A 25,288-nucleotide genomic window follows, 5' to 3' on the forward strand; every position below is an offset into this window, starting at 1 on the left:
GAGGCCTTTCTGCACTTTCCATGAAACTTGTGTTAGTGTAATTTCCCTAGCTCTTCTCATTTACACATTTAAACAAGAGACCACCCAGGCGCAAAACTGACTGCAGAGTTAGAATAGATATTTTATCTTCGTCTGTCATGGCTCTGAAGGCATGAGACTCTGTCAGGGCTGTGTAACTGGTTTCCAAGCCTATCAATGCCTCAGCCTTAATGTTTCAAAAAAATCAGGCAAGACTTCCTTTTGACTTCAGCATGATTTGATTAGAAAAGTAACTAGTCTGGTGGGCTGTACTTGGGCTGATTCACTGCTAAGGGCAATGTCCAAGTGAACAATGATAAAAGAAGCAGACAATCTGCTTGATTCTGCAAACTGAAGCCTTGTCTCCTTGGCACGATGCTGATGAACCATTTTTTCTTGATGTTCAAGGCATGTAAAGCTGCAGATAAACACTAACTGCTGTGTGCAAAGTAGTCAATAAATTGCCATCAGACTTTCCCTTCTGTTTAACTTTTATTAAAAGAGGTGCTAAGGTACTGTACTGTATGCAGTACATCATATTTATTACCAAAATTAACAAATATACAAAACTTATACATGTAATTTTCTTACATCCATTTATTCGTCTATAATACTGCATTTGTTCAAGTAGGTTATCTACAGTATGTAAACATCCCTTGGATTGACCTCACACAGATTAGGAAAGCCCATCTAACCCATGTAGTTACCAAATATAGCTTTTTCTTATTTTAAAATTTATTTGGCTTTCATTGGTAGAATCTAATCTTCACATTTGGCACGTGGAAGAGACATCTACAGTGCAAAAGAGGCAGATTTTCTGGTTTTGTTCTGAGCAGTTTAGCAGAGTCATAGTTTTAAAGAGTAAAGAATAAATTTACACAAACTTGATAGGAGATGGATTAGTGTTAATGCCAGTGACTCACAGATCAGCCACTAAACTAGAGCAGAAATTCAAAGCCTCTTCCCCAGCCCTCTCAGTCACATGGGAAAAAAAACCCCAACCTCAGCCTTGTTTCTAAGAGATTAAAAAAGAGCTCTGTTAGCAACAGAAGGAGGAGTTAAGTTTACAAGGAGCCCTCTGAGATTCCAGTTTCAATTTTCTGCTTTGTGGATTTTTTTCTCTTGTTAGCAAGCAATTCTTTTCTGCTTTAATGGGGAAAAAAATGACCAGTGGGAAGAAATTCTTCTGTGGTGACAATTTCTCAGTGAGTTGGAGATTACAGTTGGAGTATACAGATCTTTGAACCCTGATGTATAGAGCTCAGTAAGCTGCCGTGTACAAAGGGGAGAGAAAGGAAGAGAGAGAGAGAGAGCAATGCTGTGGAGCTCTCCAATTTTGCTGTAAGAACCAGGAAAAAACTTCCTTCCTTCTGTTTCTCATAGTTTTAAACATGATTTAATTTAACTGAGTAAAGCTGATCCAGAGAGACTTTCATTCACACCCTTCTTCCCATTCTCATCCAAGCACTGTATTGCTATTTTTTTATGAGGCCTCACCCATGTCCATGGAAGCATCTGATGAGAATGGATCAAACTGGACACCGTTTCACATGGAAAGCCCTCTGCCATTCCTCTTCTGTTACCACAGAGCCCCAGTGCTGTCTGTGGCCCCGTACATCTCGGCCAGCTTCTTGAAGCGCGGCCCCCAGTCTGTCAGGTAGTCATAGCTCTGGTCTGAGTCTGTTGTCACGGACTGTAAGGAGCTGAGTGACTCCGCCACCGAGCCGTTCCCTTCAAACATGTAGGTCTGGAGGGAGTCGAAGGGAGGCGCCCACAGGTCCATGTCAGCTTCATACAGCTTGGCGAGCACGTAGTTGTGGACGTTGTTGTCCATGACGCACGCCTGAGGCACGTATCGGGAGAGGCTCTCTATTTCAGGGAGCATGTCCTGCCGGTTCTTCACCACCAGCTGGGCCTCCCGCGGGTTCCACATGGCGGCGATGTCGAAGGCCTCCGTGTCCTCCTCCCCGCCACCCTCGTCATCATACCTGACGATGTTCTCGTGGATGTTCTCCTCCTCGTCGATGATGTACGGCTGCTTCCGCTGGCGCCGCATGGAGAGGATGAGGAGCACCAACACTGCGGGAGCCAAGCAAGACACGGGGCTGTCAGCAAGGACACAGATCTTGCCAGGGCTTCAGATTTTCCTCTGCCCTACATTCCCCTGGGTGAGTCCAACGAGCCCCTTGGATTTAAAGAGCTGTGGTGTTTGCAAGCTGAGGGGTATAGAAATCTCTCTCACTCCCCAGTCAAAACTGGTAGCTTGAAGTCCTGCTAATCTGTCCTCTCTCTCTCACCTGAATTCTCAACTCCTGGTGACACTTAGGACATGGATATCCAGTGGTGCTTGCCACTTTTAAGCTAGCCAGCTCAGAGGTCAGTAACAGTTTATCTGCAGCAGCATAGTACCATAGAGATATTTTGTTTTCTGTTCTGTGGGTGGCTTTTGCAACCCGCTTTGGGGATGCCTCTCTGGCTGGCCACTGCATGTGACAGAGATGGATGGTCCTAAGGCACCATGGTGATATGTCTGCCTACACAGCAAAATGCAGAGCTAGCCCCTTAGTCTGCTGTAAGGAATTTTTTGTTTATCTGCAAGCCTCCTGCAGTGCTCTAGTGCTGGTGCTCCTCACCCTCGCTGTGCTTATTAGCATGGGGAGAAGTGGTTGTACAGGCACCAGAGCCCTTTGCTACTGAAAATGTGCCATCACTTGGTGACTATTTCCAGAGTTAGAACTCAGCAAACATTTGAATACTGAAAATTTGAGCTGAGGTATCTAGGCTCCTTTGAAGAGCCAGAATTGAGGCACTTTTAAAGAATTTTTCCTGTATCTTAGTACACTGTTCCTCAAACTGGGTCCCCTGAAATTTCAGGGAATGTGTGTTTTGAACTAGTATTGCATGATTTGAGAGAGTGAACAAGGGAACTGAAGTTCTTTTGATGCCAACAGTTAACAGGGGACATAGGATGTCTGGGCAAGGAAAGCATGAAATTTAATTGTGGAGACAGAACTCATGCAAGACTCTCTCAGCCCCTTTACTGCAGCACAGGCACCATTTAAATGTAGAGTTTCAAGAAAGAAGGACAGAGGTGGGGATATCTCTCTCCAAAAGACAAGAAATGGAATTGGGCTTACCACTACTGTTTCTGGTGGAGCAGGATGAGAAACTAACCTGCCCTAAGCCACAGCTTTCAATACTTCCCACTGCCATACCCTTGCAGGAAAGCATGGCCATATCAGACACCCTAGGACTTTGGGCATCTGGCAGAAATATTTGCAGGTCATAGTTTTCCCCCATTCCTGCAGTTCAGATCCTGAGGCCATACGTACCTGACTACACCATGGGGTCCTTGATTTGGCCCTTTAGGCATCTACATGTGTGTGTCTACGTATACATGTACACACAATGTGTGTGTGTGTGTGTGTTTGGCTCCTACACCTTTGGTGGATCAGCAGCCCCCTGTCCAGAACCTGAAAGTCTGTCCCTCCCAAGAAGTGAAGGCTTTACCTAGCAGAACAAAGATGCAGGCGAGGATGGCAATGAGTGCCCCTCGGCTTAGGCTGACAGGGAGGACGTAGGCCTCGGCGTTGCAGGACATCACCATGCCCTCCTCATCGCAGCTGCACACGTGCACGGTCAGCGTGCCCGTGCTGCTCAGCACCGGGCGCCCGTTGTCGCTGATCAGGATGGGCAGGTAAAAGGTGTTCTGCTCGTTTTGTCTGAAGCCAGAGCGCCTTGTCAAAATCCACGCTGTATTGTCTAGGGGCACGAAAAAAACAGAGAGAACAGTTTATATGCAGAGCAAATACATTCAGCAGAGAAAGAATTTTAAAAGAATCAGCCCTAGACCCACATCCATTTTTTCTTCTCTCTTCTTTTTTTTTTTTTTTTTTTTTTTTAATCAGTTCATCACTAATCATTTTGCCTCTGCTTCCCCTGTTCCAGTATCTTCTCAGGCCATAGATCCAAACCTGAGAGGCATATACACCTTAGGAGTTGCCTTTACCCCTTCTGATATAAGATGCCCAGAGCAAACTCACAGTGTTCAGATTTAGCTGAGAGCTTTCAGAGGGCAAGATTGAAATAAGCAGTTGAAGAGAACTTGTTGTCCCTGTTTGCTTATGCTCAGCAGCTTTTCCAAATCTCAGACGCTGCCACCATTTTGGAGATGCTGGCATATAACCTTTGTGGACATGTTATGGTACTCTGTGGTTTTTGATATATGGCATGGTCATCTGCTTGAGGCAACAAGAGGACAAAGGAAAAAGCCCAGCTTGCTATCCCAAAGCAACAGTGAGTTGAAAATTTGCAACTAAACATTTTTTCTGTGAAGTACATGCAATTTCTTTAGTACTTCTGCCATAGAAAAAAGCCAGAATGCTTTGTGTCATCGTTAGAATTATTCTGCTTTGATTTGACCATTCTGCTTCATTTAGTGTGACTGCCTGTTTTTATAAGAACTTAAATCAAAAGGAATCAGAATGATGCTGCTGACAAAAATAGTAAAGGAGTGACCTAACAAACAGTTGCTGTTGGCGATTTCAAGGGAAATTCCTACCTTTGGGGTTTTTTCCTTCATATTCAACATGCTTTTTTAAATGTCAACATTTACCAGTGGCATTTGAATTCCTGTCTATCTCCTCCCTCAAATTCCTCAGAAAGTGCACCAAGTTTCCTAATTAAAAACAAGGGGAAAAAAGAGTAGAAAGTCGATTTAGGAAGTTCTCAATTCTCAGCTCAGGATGCCAAAGCAAAACTTCTTGGAGACAAGTTGATTTTGTCAGTGCTGACTTTTAGCCTATAGCCTCAGAGACTTTTAGAAAGTGCAGGACTGAATGTCTCCAATGTGATCTGGCTCACTAAAGAGACTAAAGGAACTTGCATGAAAATTGTCCTTTCTTACAAACATGTCTGCAAGGCTTGGGCCAGGAAAGATTACTGGGGAACACAGGTACTTCTTCTCTTTGGCAGACCTAAAAGTTCTGATTCTGATGGCATTGGTCTTCATGCCGTTTCTTTTACTACTTAGTTTTGTTTCCTGTTCCCTTGGTTCAAAAGAGGTCACACAGTCTGGCCATCTGCATCTCCAGGTTGTTACCAATGTACATTTGCTATGCTTGAAAATTCAGGATGCGGAGCAGCTGTTCCCAGGTGGATTGGCACAATGGAACTGCTGCCTGGAAATGGCAAGCAACCTTCTGATCACAAATAGACTCTGAAAAAACCTAAAATATTAACATGGAAGTGTTCAATTTCCTTATTATTCCTCTGTCCATTTACTGCTAAGATTTAAATCTTGGGTGATTTTTTTTCATTGTAAAGACTCAGGTTATATGCAGAAAAATTCAGCTATATGATCTAGTGTAGTCTGGACACCAAAAAATTATTTGATGGCTTTTTGAAGGGAAATCAGGAGCTTCATATACAGCCAACTATGGAATATAGGCAAACTCAAGCTAGACTAACCAGACTTGTCTCCTAAACTTAAACTATGGTCCAAGTTACAAACTCTGTGCTTCAAATCTTATGGCATCAGAGAGTACAGGCACACCTAAGTATTAAGATGTCAGGTTCCACAGTTTGTGAGATCAATTTAAATTTGTGACATGTTTTTAAAAAGAATCTCAGGGTCTTTTTTCTTGCATGTCAATGACATTTCAAGCTTTTACTCCAAAAACATAAAATTCTGAATTGTGTGTTGCATGTCTGCATGTCTGCATGCAAATATATAGTAAAATTGTAGTGTCTTGTTAAATCATGTTGTCCCAAGAGCTGGAGCTTTAAGGAAAAACTATAAGGTGCAAAATGAAATCCCAAAGTTGCTTAAAACTGATTATGTGTCAGTGTTTACTGATTTCACTTTTGATATGCAATGCAACTCTGAGTATGTGTGGTGGGTATGGACAGACATAGGTAGGTCTCTTCCTAGGAACAAACGATAGGACAAGACGAAACAGCCTCAAGTTGTACCAGGGGAGGATTGGATATTAGGAAAAAATTCTTCACTAAATGGATGGTCAATCATTGGAAAAGGTTGTCCAGGGAAGTGTTTGAGTCACCATCCCTGAGACATTCAAAAGATGTGTAGATGGGGCACTTAGGGCCATGGGTTAGTGGGGGACTTGGCAGCATTAGATTAACAGTTGGACTCAATGATTTTGGAGGTCTTTTCCAACTTGAATGACTCCATGATTCAGGAATGTGTCCCAAAACTCATCAGAGAGAAGTACCCTATGCCTCCCACTGCTCCTGGGCAAAGGGAGTGCTGTGGACAGGAGCTCTTGCCTGCTCAAACCTTTCCCTTCTCTCTCCTGGGGCACACACAAGTGCTTTCTCTCCCTTGGGCTGTTTATGTGCCCTCTATATGTGCTCCACAGCTATTAATATCATATCTTTTCATCACCGGGCCAGTTTTGGCATGAGAGAAAGCAGCCCAAAGGCAGAAAGTGGCAAAGTGCCTGCGTTTATGCCGTGTCAATGAAAATACTTGAGTCACTCTAACTGTAATTTGGTTGTATTTCTCTTTCCTGGGTGAAAGATTCACTTTCTTTAAACTGACTTACAATAGAAGTCACAACTTCTATTCAAGTGACAGCAAACCTTCATTTCATATAAAATTGCTCTTTTTGAGGTGAAAAAAGATTAATTATTCTGAGCTGGTCATACTCGCCTGTAAAAGAAGTCACAGGCAGTGAACCTGACAGAAGCTGTGCAAAATCAGCTAGTGAAAGATATCAAGGATTTTAAACCATTCTTTTTTCAGGCCAAAACCAAACTTTTATAATCTAATATTGAAAGATATATATGTATATATACATTCTGCTGTGATGCCCTGACCATATCATCTGTGTCTTAAATGTTCTTTGTAATTAAATTATCTTTTTAACTCCCAGTATTACATTTTGAGCTTTTTGTTTAATTTTGCTTTGTATTAGGCAGGCATCCAAATCATCCCTAAAGAATTGTTGTACCTGTTAATCTGCAACTGAAATACATTGGTGCCAAAGCTCGTTGTGTGACTCATCAAAAGCCAATGTGATTTGACGTGCTAGTGCAGTGCGAAGGACATAGTGGAATGTGATGCAGCATGGCAGAAACTGGAATAGACAATTTTATTCCAAATTTGATATCTGCTAAGCCCCAGCCATCAAGAGAAGAGGGCTTGTGAGGACATGAAAGCCCCATTATATTAAAAAAAATAAAGCAGGCCTGATAAGAATGCACAATATTTTTCCTCTCAGCATCCAGTACGGCACCTTTGGCTCATAGAGGGCTGGGTGGCAGCGCTTAGCTCCAGCACTGAGCAGAGATGATGAAGATTGTAGCATGGCTGGTTCCACATTTGTGTGAAAACTGAACTTCCCACAGGCGTGCAGGCTGGTGTCTTCATGTGGTCGTGAGAACAAGCCATGGAGCACCATCTTCCTGCAGTTTTCTGCCTCACTGGAAGTGATGTACCTCTCTGGAGAGGTCAGGGGAATTAACCACTGTGTAGGTCCCAACCTTGAGATCAGAGCTAACCATTGCTCTTCTCAAGAGAAAGGCTTGGTTTCTTTCTACATGCACCTGCAGAAGAACTGGGGATGATTAGCCTGACAATTGTTAAACTTTAAAAACTGAGTGTAGTAATTATGAAGGGCTAGGAATAATATAAAGAAATACTCCACCAGGAGTGGGAGAAAGAACTCAAGGAAGCAGGCAATCTAGACATGACTGGGTTGGGGAAAGAGTCACACCCTTCCTTGAGGATTTTCAGCTCACTGCTTACATATGTGAAGTAGACCACAGTTTTAGGGAAGGCAGAAATAGCTAAAATTTCCTTAGGACAAATTTAATTGTAATGTAAAGGACTGCCAGGACACCAGGCCTGGTGGGAGTATGACTATGACTGATCCTGATCCTGCACTTATTAAAAAAGGCTTCTCTCTTCAACAGTTCTGGTTCACAAAGATAGAGGGCAGTCATTAAGGTTCAACAGAAGATCAGCTCAGAGTTTAATCTGGAAATGCAGTAATCTTATTTTGTTGTTCATTCTTACAGCAAGCCTCTCTTTCTAACTTATTCCCAGCTTAATCTCACCTGGAAGAAGTTGGAAGGAGGATGGCTTGCCAATGCCCTACAGCAGACACCGAAGAGATGGGAGACTCCAGCTCAATTGCATTTATCCTATAAGGCCTTGAGAAGCCATTTGTGCCCAGATTGTTGCAGCTACTTAACATGTCTATTTCTCACTGATTTTACTGAACTCAAAGGGAACCCAGCATGTAAGTAGCTTAATTTCCCCTTGCCCCAGATCCCCATCTATAAAGGAGAACAATAGGATTTCTCTGTCTGCTGATGATATGCAAAGAATGAATAGACTGAAGAAGTTCTCAGAGACTAAAATTACAAGGGCCAAAAAAAAAAAAATGTAAAACAGCTCATCAGAATGCAAACTGTGATCTATCTGTTGCTCAGTATAAATCAAGGTTTTAATTATTGCCAAGAAGGCTACACGTCTTGCAGTTTCTCTTACTGCTATATTGGACAACCAAGTAATCAGCACAATTGCTAATCTTAACAGTGCCTTTCCACAGCCTGGGAAACATTCCTGTCTTGTGTTTATGGGCACAGGCTGTGACTAGCAAAGTGTGTTCTGTTTCTTGTCTAGCCACCCTGTGACAAACATTATAGCTACCCCCTCTGTGCCCAAGTTACATGATTTATATAGTTCTTAGTGGCCCCTAGATGAAAATATAAGCATAAATTACTTTTACTGAGATGACTACTGCTCTCCAAATTGCTGAGGCAGTAAATAAACCCTTAATCATAGAATCATAGAATATGCTGTGTTGTAGGGGACCCATCAGGATAATTGAGTCCAACTCCTGGCCCTGCACAGGATACCCCAAGAGTCACACTGTGTGCCTGAGAGCTTTGCCCAAGTGCTTCTTCAACTGAGACAGGTTTGGTGCTTTGACCACTTCCCTGGGGAGTGTTTTCAGTGCTCATACAGCCTGAAAAACTGTGCTCATACAGGGTGAAAAATGTCTTCCTCATATCCAACCTAAACCTCCCCTGACTCAGTTTCATGCTGTTTTGTTGAGTCCTGTCACTGGTCACCAGAGAGAAGAAATCAGTACCTGCCCCTCTGCTTCCCCTCACAAGGAAATTACAATGAGGTCTCCCCTCAGTCTCCTCCAGGCTGAACAGACGAAGTAACCCCAGCTGCACCCCATACAGCTTCCCCATACCTTCACCATCCTCATGGCCCTCCTTTGGGTGCTCTCTAATAACTTAATATTCTTATGCTATGGTTTATTATGTGGATCATTCAAACAGTCAGTGGTTTGATACTTAATATTTTTATTTCAAATTAGTAACTAATAGTACCCTAAGCTTCTTGTGATATATATATATATATATATATATATATAAATGTATATGGAAAACTGGTATTTTATAGAGAATGGGAGGCAAAGCCATTCAGTCACTGCTGTCACTATAAATTATTGCAAGTATGGCCTGAGACAGAAAAGTGCATCTGATGCTGGGAGTTTTGCGAGTTCCTTTTTTTAGAACAATGCCTTGAGGATGAAATGAGCTTGCTTTGCCAAATGCTTTAGCAATAGTTGTTCATTTATTTTGGCAATATATACTCACAAATAAAAAAGGAGAGAAAGAAGGGGATAAAAATGCAGGAAATTGTGTGGGAAGCCTTCAGGGACATTATAGAGAAAAATGCTTTTGGGATTAAAGAGCGTTAGCATGCTGTGGAGGAGGACTCCAGACACTGCAAGTACCATGTTTTAAGACATGTTTGGTTAGTGAATGCATGGGATTCTTTATAAGCCTTTCTGTTGCTCTTTCATATGCCTGGAGAGGCCCGGATAGGGGCTTATGGAAGTAAGTGTGACAAGCAGGCATGTATGGGAGCAAGGCTGGGCTTGGAGGCTGGCCATAGATGCTGCAGGTGGCCAGTCTTTCTCCCCATTTATTCTGGAATTGCTTGCTGATTCATGGTACTCTACACTAAACTTGTACTGAAACCCAGCCCCTCAATACTGACTTTCCAAGCTCTACACCAGGTCACTCAAGATCATCCCACTTTCCTAATGAAGGCTGGTGTGGACCTGATTTTAGACCTTGTCTGCCCATGGAGATCATCTATCAACAGCAGTCATGCAGAGGCCTGCTATGGCAGGACTTTCCTGCAGGCTCCAAAACCACCAAAGCTTTCCCAAAAAAAAATCAAATTTCACTGGTTAGAGTGTTCAAATGCCAGTGATTTGCCATGAGTCTTCCCACTGGTGTTTCAGTTTCTACTTAGGTCATCTTACAGAGACCTTTAGCTGTACACCAAGTTACCCCTCTAAGGCTCTGCGAGTCTTCCCTACTTCCCTCTTTCTCTAGGGAAATGAGGATGTGCTGGGAGAAAGAAAAAAGTGCTTGAGGGAAAAGGCTGGAACAGTACAAAAACCTTCCTTTTTTCTGTGCTTGAGAGAAAACATGAAGAGTACAAAAAAAAGAGCAATGTAATTCCCTTCAGATTTGTCTTCTAGCTCCAGTTACTATCCTACCTTTAAGCATCTCCTTTTGAGCAAATGCAATTTCCACTCCGATAATCCGAGATGCCTGCAGCCTGACCAAAAGACCTGAATTTGCACAAAACACTGGCACATTTCCTCGAAAAAGAAAAAGGGGCCTATTGCTAGAGAATATTTATAGAGAAGAAAATATCATATAACCTTCAAGTGTATTAAGTAATATGTCATTTTATTATTGCCTTTAAGGAGCAGGTGTCACTTGGTATTATTTGAAATGGCAGTCTTATCACCCCCTGTAAGTCACAGCTTCTCAAGTCCAACTCAGGCATTAGAAATTAGAGTAGCTAACTGTCTGTGTCCACTCTGATTACCTTGATTGTCCCTTAGAGTAAAGTTGGGGTTGTTGGCTGCCTCTGGAGCCAGGCTGTAGTAGAAGTGCTGACCCTCCTGTGGGTCGTCCCTGTCGATGGCACTCACTGTCTGAATCAGCTACAAAACACAAAAGAAAAGTAGAAACAGGTGAGAAGCAAAATATTTATAATATAAACAAACAAACAGATAACATGTATTTTATATCTATGCATATAAGCAACTGGAGCATTTAAATAAAATTGCCTTCCAGAGGTACAATCTTCTCTCAAGAAGAGACTCAAAAGCTTGCAGGGGTCATGTATTTTGCTGTAGTCATGCACATCACTTTTAAACAAAGGAGGAAATATTCGGTTTACCTCAAATAACAGATGCTTTTCTGTCATGCATCCCTATCTTCTGTTGCACATTTCTTTTTGTCTTTTGGGGGCCCAGGTTTTTCAGAAGATTCATTGCGCATTAGAGAGCTTGTAAGAAAGCTCATACTTAATTTCAGCTTCATTATGCAGGTAGAAAAGGACTTCAGGTTGATTACTTTGACACTCCTTTAGTTTTAAATCAACACAATTCTTCCCAAGATGTCAGTGGAAATGAGAGAAAAGCCAACCATGCAGAATGCATATGCAATAAATAACACCAAACTAAAGAAACTAAGACAATGCTAAATCCAGAAAGAGTTTTGTTACTTCACTTATAGAGGCTTTGTAAAGGCGGTCTAACAGCTTGAAGCATAATAAGCATTGTCTGAATAAACATTCTGGCATCTTTTTGGACAAGGAGTAAATCTTCACCTGGATTTTTTTTTTAACTTGAAAGTTATTTTGGGATTCAAAGGCAAATGTCAGACCCATAAAGGCTCTTTCACCACCTTAAAACTGATTTCAGAACTTTTTAAAATGTGGCAATAGAATTTATCATTCTCTGCTGAAGGAAGTAGAGCAGATTAGCATTCATAATAATATTGAACTTATTAAACAGCTTATTAACTAGGGCACTCACCCTTCAAAACCAGGAAAAATTGTCTAGGCAATGATTTCTATTGCCTATATTATTAAGAAGCTCTGTAAACTGGTGAGATGAAAATATCCTATATATGATAGTTGTAAGGACAGTTACCCCAGCAGCGAGCAGTTATTTCATAGTGTTTCACACATCTGTGAGAAGCTTCAGCAAACACACAGTGATATTACTTGCATAAGTTTTCCCTCACAGATCATGAGAGGCGTGTCTATGTGTTTAAATGCTATTTAAGCTAGTCAGCTTTGCATGAGGAGGCACCAGTCCCCACCGTGGACTCTGGTGATGGAGCAAGAAGTGGCTCCCCATAAATGATCATAAGCACAGTTTGCAGCAGGTCCAGTGAGGGAGAGCTCACATCTGTCTCTGGCACTGGCAACCTTGTTCAAGGGCTTTGATGAGGTTTTGGAAGGGAGAGGAGCAGAGTCTTCACCGCTTGCTTGAAGGTGCTCCTTTAGAGTGTGTGCAATGGGAAGTCTTGTGTTGCTTTTGACTCTGTTATCTTCAGTTCACAGCAGAACATATTCTGCTTAGCACCCCTTTGAACCTGATGTAGTAAGTTATGTCCAGCTCCCATAAGTCCAGGTGTGCTTAAGGCTCTTAAAACATTTAGTAGTAAGCCTTGTCTGTCACACGTGGCCTGAGCTGATTCTGTGGTACTTCTCATAACACCTCTCCTCTCTTTGATTCTGCTACAGGACACACTGGCTGTTTGCCTGCTGGCACATGCCTAAGGGAAGGCATTATTTCAGCTATGAAATGCATTGTGCAGTGAGCCTAGAATCTACTTTGGGAGAATAAAAGAAATGTGGGAGAAACAAAAGAGGTACTATATGTGATGCTCCTTCCAGTGGGATATGCTTGCCTTTGGAATGAAGTACAGACAGCTGCTGCTAAGAGTTCAGATGAAATGTGTGAGTAGCTGAGCCTTCTTCCCAACACTCACCCTTCCTGGCATGCTGACTCCACGTAGGACAGCATACCCTTCCCAACCCCTGCTGGTACAAGCATTTCTCACCTGGCCTGCTTTGGCATTTTCACAAACAAAAGCTTCATAAAATCTTGCAAACTCTGGTGCATTATCGTTCACATCCAGGACTTTCACTGTCACAGAGACGCTGCCCACCTGTGAGGGGTTATCTGGAAGAAGAAGGTTTAATGTAAGGAAAGGCAGTATGTGGGAAGGGAAGGAGGCTGCTCCTCACTCTGCTCAAGAGGTAAATCAGGTTTTACACTACTAGCTTGTGTTAAATCACATCTTCCCATTGGGAACGGTGGTGACCTGGGTATTGTGTGACTCAGAGTGAAGCTGCAAATGCTGCTCTCTGTCTAGCCTGGCTTCCCATCTAATCACATATTTTACAAACAAAACAATTCTGTAAAAGACTTCAACCTGGTTCAGTCCAATGAACTATTTCTACAGCAAAAGTTTTAGACAATGCCCTGTTTTTTTTTTATTGCCCTTCAACTGGGCAATACTGTTTCTTGAGCCTCCCTACTGGTGTCATGAATTAGGAAGGTACTGTTTTAAGGATAGACTTGTTATTTAGAACTTGTTAAAAATGGCAGTTTCTATCTCCAGTTCAGAGATGCTTTTGCTCAGAATTTATGTTCCTTGAACTCAAAAATAGTGTCAAGTCTTTGATACTTTGTACAAAGGGGTTTAAAATGTAATAACACATGAAATTGTACAGAAAAGCTTTCAGTGAAGCTTAAAATTGCAATGAAAATTTTACATTCTGCATGACATCATTTGTGATGTTTCTGTCCCACTGGTGCATTAGCTTTCTTTGTCAGTAAATCTGTACATCTTTTCACATATCTTCACAAATTCCAAACTAAGTGGCTACAGAATAATTTTGTGCTTGTCTGTCCCAAATCATCTTTCTCCCTCCTTATTTAATGATAAAATGAAACTGTAATCAGAAAGAAAAAAAATATTAAGGGATCAGAAGAGGTGCAAAAATAAAGAAAATTTCTTTAACATTAGTATTCTCATCTTCGTTTTAGAGTAGCACTTTGTACATTTATCTCCATATACATCTCCCTTTATAGCAAGAAATGATATATTCATATAAACAATAGAGAGTTTACATAAACTCTGGAATTTTTCTAAATGTTCAGCGTACTGTAGTCCACAACGTGTGTCACATTGTGTCATTGAGATAATACTCAAACTATATTGTTTCTCCCTAATTTGTAATGTAATCCTTCAGCTTCCCACATATGCATACATACATCTTGCTAACACACCTGTTGTTGTGACAGATGAATATCTGCATTCACACTCTTAGAAATAATTCATCTGACCTTTAGCACTATGGGCCTTATTTAAGAGTGCACAGCTAAGATATTTTTGAAACTATTCACTACATTAAAATATTGTGCTGCACATGTACAGAGCAAAACTGACAGAGGATTAATGGAAAGGGAACCAAAGGAAGACATGCCTTCCTATTGTTTTCACTCTCAAGTGCTGCTACAGAGGCAGCTTTTACAGACTCATGGAATTGCAATGGCCATTGGTGGCTGAAAATAAAAGTAGTGTCAAAATAGATGGAGGTGAAATCCCATTGTCTCAACCCCTCTCACGACTTAAAAGGGCACAGAAAGGCATTCTGTGCTGGAACAGCCTGCAAATATGTCGCAGAGTCACTCCAACTCTTGTGAAACATTCCCCCTGCTTTCAAGCTGGCTGATTGCAATTTGGGCAAGCTTGTTGAAACTTTGTTCCTATCAAAGTGCCCCATATCTCTGGCACAGCTCGATGTGCAGGAAGCTTTCTGAGACACAAGGAATGACTCAGCTATTGGCACCAAGCTGCAGAAAAGCTGCTGCCCCTCACAGGTGAACTGAGATCCCAAGCAAAAGCTATGTGAACCGAAGGAATTTCAGGTGAAGACTAGGTGCACCTTTTATTTGCTTATATATCTGAAGCTCCTTTATGAAGCTCACATCTGTGAGCATTTCAAACTCAGCTAAATTTTTCATACTGTCATGATGAAATGAGCATCTCCTTGTTCTCACAGCCTTGAAAAATACCCGGCACAGATGAATCCTGAGCTAAGTTTTAGCTCATTGTAAAACCCAAAAGCACAATGAGTTCAGCATACTCGAAGATCCCAAAGCACTCTGGCCCAAATTATTTATGTAGCAAGCAGATGGCGATGTCATTTACTTGCTGCTGAACCAGAGCAGATTTCAACTAGTGACCTAGCAGTGTAGGATCACTGCTGCCTACCCACCCCTGCACCACTCAATCCTCCCAGGCAGGGCTGGGAGCTCTAGCAGCTGTGCAGCCTTTGCAGTATTTTCTTTAGCTGCCTAGCCTTTCTGAAGTGAGAGGACTCTGCCAGAAACACATCAGGAAGAGTTTTAAATAAATCCCTGGAATGCTAATGAATTGAAAAAGATGGACTCTGCATGTAATTGCCATCCTCTATGCCTCCCACCACCCTGTGAAAATGAGCATAAAAAAATAAATAAAATGCAGTATTCGCTGGTTGATGTCAGAGGAGCAATTCACTTAATGCACCTTCCCACTCAGTGCATAACAATATGTGAACTTTGAATTCAGGTCTCTCAGCCTGCTTTGTCTACTGTATCTCTTTAATCTATGTACAGTCTGCATTCTCCTTACTCAGCTCCATGGCCAACACAGTGATGTTGTGCCAAGAAATGTCTTCCCGGTCAAGAGGTCTTGCAGTCATCAGTGCTCCTGATGTTATGTCGACATAAAAGAACCGTCCCGGATCACTGCTCCTGTCAATCGAGTATCTGCAAGAGTACATACGAAAAATATTATGCAACCTGTGGGAACCTCCCTGAGGATCCCCCTGATGGGGAAACCCCTAAAAAGTTCTGTGCCAGTATTGAGAGATGGATGGGACTTTTGGTTTTTTCAGTCTTCACGTTGTTTATTTTTCTCTTATCAAAAGTTCAGCATGCTGTCTACATCTCAGACTTAGCATACAAAGAGAAGGCACCAAAAGGTGACAAGACACACAGATTCAAGGTATTTTAAAGCTATTTTGTCCAATTAACTCTTAGAGTGTACTTTATTCCTACCTTTCTACCAATAACTAATTATTTGTTTGTCCACGCAACATCTGCATTGCGGTTCTTTCTAACCAATCACTCTGTGTCACCAGCACTGCAGAAAATGGAGTAGATGAAGGACAAGGAGGAGATCAGATAATGCCCCAAATCCTCCATCTTGTCTTCTATCTACCTCCATACTAAAAACCCAAAACTCTTAAGATTTCACCCTGTGATAAACTATACTATTATCATAGTAGTATAATTTCACACACTCATAGATTCCAATTCATTCCAGAGTCTTGGAAGCTTTCTCCATGGACGAAGGTTAAAAGCAGTGTTCCCCTAGGGGTCAGGACCTCTCAGGACAGGCAGAGAAATATTCCCTGTGCCCTGGGTTCCAAAAGCAACTCTTGTGAAAACTGTGTGTTACAGCCACCAAAGTATCCCAGCAATGGGGATAGTGTTGTACAGAGCAGATCCACATTCTTCCACAACCTAGTTATGTGCTCCTTTGACTTGCATAGGTTCAGAGTGAGATGTCGGAAAAAGTTCATGTGGCTAATGGCTTTTAACAGTTAGTACTACTTGAATGGAGCTGGAAGACAGGAAGATTTAGAGGAAGAAGCCTCAAAGTAAGGCACAGATCAGTGCAGGAACGTCTGTTTAACAGAGAAAATCTGACAGTGAGGAGTAGAATTTCTTTTTCTAAGAGAAGTAATTGTGCCCTGTCCCTAGGCAAATTCAGACAGGATGAAAATGGCTTCAGATCAGCTCTGAGCACCTAGGCTGATGAGGAGGAACCATTCCCTTCCTTTTCTTCTGTATTCTCTCCTTCTTGAGGGGAATAAATTCCACATTCATCCTGAAGCATGATACTGATGGGGCTGTGTCAGCACAAGGGGGATGATGCGTGGCCTTCTCACAGCATCCAATCAGATAAACAGCTCCCTCTGTGAGGCTGATTCATCGTGATAACTGACCCTTCCTGACCAATGTCATGTCAATTCAGTGCTGGGAACCGGCTTCCTGCACCTGTGAATGGGGGATTGTGGTGGTGCCTGCAGGCCAGAAAACCTGGGCAAGGAGGCAGCTGATGGACAGAGGTCACTACAGTACTCGGTCAGAGGGATGATTTTGCAGGGTGGGTAAAATACTCAGTATTTCACAGCCATCGCCTTGCTCTTAAAGGCACTTTGTGCAAGCTGCTTACCAGCTGAGTGTCAGCATGGTAAGGGATACTTTGGCCAAAGCCACACACAGGCCTAGGTAAGTGTCACAGCCTAGAACAGAGCCCAGACTTGCTGTCCTTTTTGTTGGTTCTTTCATCAGAGTGGATGGGAATTGAAAGCATTACTCACAACAGACATTGAACAGGGCTCATTCTTCTGAATTTTCTCCTTTCAGCATGAATGCACTCACTGGAACAAGCATGACAGCCTTTTCTTTATAGAGGGAGTTATTAAACCAGGATATAAAACACTACAGAAATATGTTGTTAGGAAATTCTTTTACACTCTTTTTCAGAACAGTCAAAGAGGAAGGGATGGCAGGTTTGCAGCCCTTTCCTTCCCAGTCCTTCCTAACTCTTCATAAATAAAGAGATTTCTCAGGCATTTGATTTATTTAGACAATAAGTATGAACGTTCCTATATTTTGGTATAATAATTATTATTGTATGAGGCCTATAAAAATAATTTCTCTTTGACATTTTAAGGCCAATGAGTATCTGAAATTGACTATAGCCTTGTGATTAGTGGTTCAGAATTAAGCACCAGTGCCAAGAGGCACAGGTGGATCTTCTAGATTCTCCAGCTAAGTTCTCTTGAAAAGTGTACCTGCTCCTACACACTTGTTTCCACTGTACTATTTAGATAACCTTCCTGAATAATTTAAAAACAATCATGTCATATTTCCAGCCATCAGAATTTCAAAGTGTGGGAGCCAGATACTGGATGCTGGGTAAGTGAGGTTTTGAGCCCAATCGCAGTTCAAATTTCAGATGGATTTCAACTTGTACAACATAGTAAGTTTTGGGATTATTGTCTTTCTTAGCTTGCCTTGCCCTGTGCAAAGTGAATTCAGCTTAAAACATTGCTAGACTGATACTGCACTGAGTTGGAATGAATGGAGGAGACCACAGAAGAGGCAAGAACTAATTCTTACTATCTGCATTTTAGATAGCTTACAAATGGTATTTATTCTTACTTTTAAAATCTGTTTCTTTACCTCAACATGGGGGAAAAGAAGGGAAGGAATGAAGGAAGAAAGGGCAGTGGAAAAGGAGGAAGGTAGGAAGAAAAGAGGAAGGAAGTTGTCAAAGAATAGAGTTACAAAAGAGTCTGTGCAAGTTTTTTTTTTTTTTAATGTATCTTTGTTGATGGATTCTGTGCTTTATAGTGTTGTTCATCAATGGCAGTCACTGCAAAGCTCTGAAAAAACTAAGAAAAGCCTCATTAAAAATAACAATGATAAATTCTACCCTCTGATAGTCCTCAGAATTATTCTTATACTATTTTAAGCAGATTAGCAGAGAGCTGTTTGCATTGCAGGGTTTGGATAATGCCAGACAGTAATCAGCAAAATAGGATGCAAGTAGAAAAAAGTTTAGGGTAATAAAATTGTGATGCAGACAGTATAATAGTTTTACTGAGGAATTTGAGGCAATGTCATGAGAAGTATGATAACCTTATAATGTAGGCAGAAAAGATAGGTATATTAAAGTAGCAGAGAGGAAAAAAATAATTAGACCAGTAACACAGAGTGCAATACCATTAAGAAGAACAGGCTTTGTGTCTGCTCAGATCTCCTAGCTAAAGCCCACAGAATTGCTCATTTAGATTTTACTTTATTCAAAAAATCCTAATGCTCAATGTTTCAACTCCCTCCTGTATTTCCCATGACTGTTCCTGAGCACAGGTATCTCAGAAGCTGGACCAATGCATGGGTAGTTAAACAGTAGCTCAACACCTAAAACTCTCAGATGAGAGGAGCGGCAAACCTGCTGGGATAATAAATTTGCAGTCACTGCAGTTTGCAATTGCAATTTGCAATTTGCAGTTGCCACTGCAGGTAGTGAAAATTTCTGTGTGGGCTGGCTTTGGAGAAGAACACCCTCCTCTGATAAATGGGGCTGGCAGTGGCTGGCAGCCACTATAGAAAAGAGTGCTATGATCACACAAATTTGCTCCTTTGGCTCCTTGCTGAGTTGCAGCTATGAAGCTCCCATAGCTCTAATACACCTTTACCTTTTTTACTGCCTTATAGGAATATCTATCTCTGCATCTTTGACCAGACACTAACTAGATAATTTAACAGTTCTTGAATATTTATTAGCATTATTCAATCTACTCCAAAAGTAGTTGCATGTTTGAGCTTGTTGCCAAGGGCAAACTTTGAAAGAGAAGGGGCAAAAAGGACAAGCAAGTTGATCAACTTGCCATCAGGATAGCAGCGGGTTCTCAGCAATGCTCTCAGGTTTTGTGCCAGCAAAGGCGAGATTCTGGGGTTTGTTTTAATGTCAGGACATGCCTAACTGGCTCATTGCAAGGCTTGATGCTGATATCTTCCACACCGCAGAACAGGGGGGAGCTCCTGCATTGCTTTGACAGAGCCCTCAGTGTGTGAGGTCTGGTTTGATAAATCCACTGATGACTACTACTGGCTGGAAAGATAGAGTTCCTCTCACTCATCACTGCCCCACCAACCAGATCTACTAAGGAGTGCTCATGGGGCAACACACAAAGATAGGACAGACCTGATGGAATTGTTGGTCACGTCTGGGTCCTTGGCAGAAATTATCTGTATGGTGGTTCCAATCTCCACATCCTCGGGCACTTCCACAAAGTAGATGCTGGGCTCGAACACAGGAGGCTCATCCACGTCCTCCACACTGATGTGGACGGTGGTGGTGTCACGGAAGGGACCCAGGTTCAGGAACCGCATTTCCAGGTGAGGGTTGGCACCCTCTACCTTTAAGGTGTAGCTTTTTTTGCTCTCAAAACTTAAAGGCTGAGGAGAAAAAATAAATCTACCATTATGCACACTGAGCCATATCATTATTATTTTTAATTTCAAGTGCAACAAAGATAAATATTTGCAGATGCAGAAAAAGCTTTGAATGACAGTAGTATTAGAAATGGCACTGTATATTTTTTCTTTCTTTAATTTGATAGTTGAGCTGAAAAGGCCAGGAGAAATACTTGCAGATCACTTCAAAATACCTATTCTTTCATTCTTCTTGCCAAAATGAAAATATAAACAGCCACCATGCCATTGCACCATGATTCACACAACCTGTTTCATGCCACTTTGAGGAAAATACATGAAGAAACAGACAGTAATGGGAGTACCTGAAAAGAAGGTAAGACAGTTGGTTCCTCAAAAATGGGCCCAGTGGCAGGAACAAGGATGCTCACACAGGAGCTAGAGTTATCATCCTCTTTTTTTCCCTGAGGACATCAGACTCTTGTCTCCAAGACCCCTGCCAAGCTGATTAATGGCTCCAGTGGGAGCAGAGAACACAGTCAGCCTCTCTAGCAAGTTCTTGTTCCAGTTTTTATCCATAATCCATCCTTCCTAGAAGTGAGATTTTTTCTAGCTCCTCCTTTCGGTAAGTATCCTAAACATGGGTTCATCATCCAGGTGTAGTGACTGCTAGGATTTGAATCTGCTCCCTGCCTAGAGAACAGTTTAATTTCAAAGCAGTTTAATTATAAAGTATCTCTGATATCTTCCTCTGGGAACTCTTCCACATCATATGAAATGTGAAATACTAAATACTCAAGTATTATTTGAAGCAGGGAGTGAGAATGTTCTCCTTTTCCCTTTTCCCTCTTCCCTTCTCGCTTTTCTTTCCTTCCTGAGACAATGGATAATGGGGGCCAGCTTCCTCTGTTAGTAGTTATCTGAATTTGATTTCCTATCTAGATAAAACTACTTAGTTGGTATACATGGATATAGAAGTAACTAATGCTGACATTGAACCTCTCAATAAATAAATTTTTCATCTCCCTTCCATCTTCTTTTCAGAGATCCCTGAAGAAAATAAGGTGTCTCCAAAACCTTCTTAGAACTGAATGAAAAAAAATCCCTATTTTATGTACTACTTACCAGTCTTGGTAAGACATAACAGTAAGGATTTGACAAACCAGAATAACAGTATGGAAGGGTCAGTCCAAAATATAAAAAAATGCCACCAGATGAAGTACAGCTCACAGAGGATACAGTCACACTTCTCAAGTTGCAGTCAGAAGTCACAAGCAATTGCGCTGTGGTTAAATGGTCACAACCCTTTACTTGAATAATCTGGGCAGGTCTGATGCTGAAAACCAGCACAGTGAATTCCCTTAGCTTGCACAGCTTCTGAGCAAGACAAACCTTGTACCAGGAAAGAAATGGTTAATCTCAGGATCACCCAGTGGGGCATACCCCTCTTTGCTATATGCGTAGTTTTCAAAAAGAGCGGCTTTATTTGGACATAAGGATTTGAGCTTCATGTGTGGAATTATAGCAGCAGTTCATTTAGACTGCAGTAAAATGTCTGCTATCCCCATTCAACACCTTTGCTTCTTCTATTCAGCTCTTTCTATTTGAAGACCAATCACCAGACCGACACATGGAGATGGGGAGGAAAATAAAGGAGAAGGAGTACGCCAAAGCAATTGGAAGTCAAAGGTGCAAAGATCATTACTGTGAGAGTAAAGTTCTCATTTGCCAGTCATAACCCACTTCTCCCCTGCCATGCTCAATGGGCCAGCTGGCCAGTTCTGCAGCCATGAGGTGTGTATTAGTTTAAACAGCATCAGCAGAAGATTTCCATGCTCAGGCATGGCAGCAGTGTATACTATGGCCTCAAATATATACCTCCTGGATTCAACCAAGTCTTCAGTACTTTGCTGCCGCAACAGCTTCCTTTTTCAGAAGTGGAAATGTTGCAGTGACATATCAAAGCTCATGCTTTCACAGTAAATTACCAGTACTGATGTCCTTCATAGGAATGCCTGACTAAACACTGGCATTCTTGGAATTATAAAACTGAAAATCACTCAGCATTTAGTACATGAGAGGATTGAAGACTGGAATGGAAACAGGTTTCTTGTGCTGGGGACATGATGGTCCAGTATTGTTGGAGATGCTGTACAGTGAGTGAGGCAGTACAAACTGTGTAGTCTGTGGCAGCAGCTACAAACAGGTGATCTGAAACTTGCTCCTGCTGCCTTTAGTTCCACCTGGTACATCAGCGACTACTGCAGACATAGCACTTGTCAGCTAGGGTTTGGTGAGGCCTACAAACATAATATCCCTGGCTGCAGAGTCATTATTGTCTACCAGTTGCAATTTATGAGCTGTAAAAATAGCAGTAAGATATTCACAGGACCAAGCAACACTTATTGTCCATCTGGCAAGGAATGTGCAATGCAAAGGTGCCTAAGCATATACTAAGAAAGAAGTCATTATATTGAATTGTTTCCCATGTGAAGAAAACTGCATGAGAAACACTGCATGTACACTAAAAAGCTAAGTTATAAAAAAAGCAGTTAAATCAGAGACAGATTTAACAGCTATAAAACCCAATTACATTATTAAAACACACAATCACCTAGATCAAGTTAGAAAAATTAGAAAAATCAGACAAGTGTGCTAGACCACTGCATTTTTGATGCTCCTGTTTGCCTTCATTGTCAAAGATGACTTTCCCTCCTGACTGTTTCTCTCCTGTGCTAATGCCTCCACACCACTGTCCCCGTCATCAGATTTTTCTCTCATGGGTACATTCAAACCTCTTCCCCATGTTGGTCCCATGGAGAGGGCAAGCAAGTTGCCTTCTTCTGTGAACTTAGCATGCTGCAAAACACAGCCAAGAGGAGAGGCCGCCCATGGAAAGCTCCTTGTCCTTGTCCTCCTTCTGCCAGTGCTGATACAGGCACTGAGAGGTGGCACCATGCAGGAAGGAATTTAGCAAGACCCACTGTGAGAAAGTGATTGATCAGACAATGTCAGGGGAGGAAGGCAGAACAGGACAGGGCTCTCCTGTGTGCTGTTCTGGCTGGGTAACCCACCACCCTGCCTTCCATGGGCAATGCAAAAGGGAAGGCAAGGAGAAGAGGAAGGTAGGGTGAGCATCAGTCTCCCAGGCAGGCAACTTGGAAGAAACTGTAAATCTTCAGGAGGTGCTCAACATTTTGTGGGATTAGTAGGCTGTGATAAGTAGCCACAACACCACAAGCAACAGTCTTGTCAGTAGCTGTAAATTCTGGCTTTCTAATGCCCCTGTTAGAAGTGCTAATTATTTTGCTTGGGAATTCTGTCAAGAAAAATTAAAGGGAAATTTTTGCTTACTTTTAAAAAAGATTTCATTCTTCATTTAGAAATTCTCTCTCCCCTCTTCTCTCATTTTGATATCTTTTTGTATCGACACCAGTTGAATTTTTTTTTGTTTCTTGAGGGGATTCAAAGGACAACTTTCCCAGTGTTTGGCTATTGATAATCACAGCATTACACAAAGCTAGAGACATACATAAAATATTATAAATGTTTATGTACAGTAGGTGGATTGAGCAATATGTACCTGATCCCAGTACATATCTGGTGTGATTGATACCATACATTTTATAACTCCTCTGGACATACATGAACATGTAGCAAAACTATATTCATAATAACAAAGGTCAAGCTTAATGACATATTTACTCCAAAGAAACTATTTTCTTTCATTGATAAATGAGTGGAAAATTACATTAGAGTTTGCATTCAACATCTATTTCATTGCAGAAGATATGCTTAACTTTAGGGACTAATATGAACAAAAAAAGAGCCGGGGAAAGGTGACCATAAATACACGCTTAAATGCTTTGCTGTAGGGAATAGAGGCTTGCAAGGTCAAAGCTCTCCCCTGTATTGTTCCATTTTAGTGCACAATTTAATCCCAGGCCATTTAAATGGAAACTATACTTCCTTATTAGTACACTAGATATGCTTAGGCAGAAATATGGTTACAATTTCATAACCTAGAAACAGAGTTGAACTTCTAACATTTATGTAAGATTGTAGAATAAATATCCCATAGCAGGGAGCCTAAGCAAAATACTTGATGCCTTCCTGCATAGCCTGTGGTACAGAGTACCAGCAGTTTCACAGCTGCCATTTTAGAGACAGCTTCCTCTAGACTAATTAGCATTTATGGATCTTCAAGCAGCAATTAAAAAAAAAATAAACACTGCCTGGGTTTTATTGGTTTATAAATAATTCCAAGGCATGCTTTATTATTGTTTGTGGAACACCAGAGTGAAAAATATGTACAGTTCAAATGCAAATATTGATCTAATTTCTTGCATTGTAGGATAATTAAGCTACAGAGAATATTTAAATAGATAAATAAGGAATCAGAGCATTCCTTTGGTGGGAAAAGACATGTTTATGCTAATGCTGTTCCCACTTTATAAAAGTTGTTCCTAGGAATGCAGTCTTCTTTCATATTTTAGCAATAAATGTTAAAGAAATTGTGTTTTACAGCCAGAAAGGGACTACTGTCACGTAATGGGAACCAAGTTACTGCAGGCGTAAGGGAATATTCCACACATAAAATGTAACCAGGACACTTAGCCATATAAATTACTATAAAAAGGAAAGTTTTTTACCTTTCTTACAGTGATGATGCCAACTTGGTAATTAGGATCAGTGTTAATATCAAAGACATCCAGTCCATCTCCATCCACAAGGCTGTATTTCATCTCTGCATTAATGCCTTCGTCCAGGTCTTTAGCAACCACACGGCCTACAGTGGAGCTGATGGGAGCAGACTCCAGCACACTCATCTGATAATGCTCTGGCACAAGCAGCACAGAGGGAGAGAGGAGAAAAACAGGCTGTGAAGAGGAACCAAAAAAAAACTGCAAAGCAGTGCAAAGAGTGGATCAGGGAGGCCGCAACACTGCATGGCCTGCGGAGAGTCTTTAGTACCTGTGCCAAAGCTGTAACAGCCATGTGATTTCCTTTAAAAAGCCACAGCCCAGCTAAATTTCCTGGGGAGGTTTTATTTAGGTGTTTGTTATAGCAACAGGTTTGTTGAATAGGTTTTTTTTAAAAACAGCAATACATCTGAAGATAGGACAGCTAGAAAAATAGGGCAGTTAGCACCAGTGCTGTTGTAGCCATGATATAAAGCAGGATATGGAACAGATTTAAGAGGACAGGCATCTTTTTATTAGATCACTTTGTACAGCAGGAATAAACAAGTTTTGAGCACCACAAATCCTTTCTCAAGTCCCTACAAACTTCTTTTCAGCCCTGAAGAAAGCTCAGGAGCTTGCCTGTTT

The 25,288-nt window shown here is 41.5% G+C and overlaps 1 protein-coding gene across 2 annotated transcripts in view; it reads right to left on the minus strand.

The window, feature by feature from the left end:
• Window positions 1-503: 503 nt before the first annotated feature.
• The window catches only part of CDH20 (cadherin 20), a 119,343-nt gene continuing 94,558 nt past the window's right edge, over window positions 504-25,288 (minus strand). For both annotated transcript variants that reach the window (XM_053986852.1, XM_053986862.1), the window contains exons 6-12: window positions 24,611-24,798; window positions 19,729-19,982; window positions 15,574-15,710; window positions 12,952-13,073; window positions 10,919-11,036; window positions 3,529-3,780; window positions 504-2,097 (exon numbers count right to left, since the gene is read on the minus strand). In XM_053986852.1, the coding sequence (XP_053842827.1) occupies window positions 1,598-2,097; window positions 3,529-3,780; window positions 10,919-11,036; window positions 12,952-13,073; window positions 15,574-15,710; window positions 19,729-19,982; window positions 24,611-24,798 (1,571 nt within the window). In that variant the 3' untranslated portion in view covers window positions 504-1,597. The remainder of the gene's footprint in view (window positions 2,098-3,528; window positions 3,781-10,918; window positions 11,037-12,951; window positions 13,074-15,573; window positions 15,711-19,728; window positions 19,983-24,610; window positions 24,799-25,288) is intronic.

This window comes from Vidua macroura, chromosome 1 (genome assembly GCF_024509145.1).
Source record: "Vidua macroura isolate BioBank_ID:100142 chromosome 1, ASM2450914v1, whole genome shotgun sequence".
Taxonomy (NCBI): domain Eukaryota; kingdom Metazoa; phylum Chordata; class Aves; order Passeriformes; family Viduidae; genus Vidua; species Vidua macroura.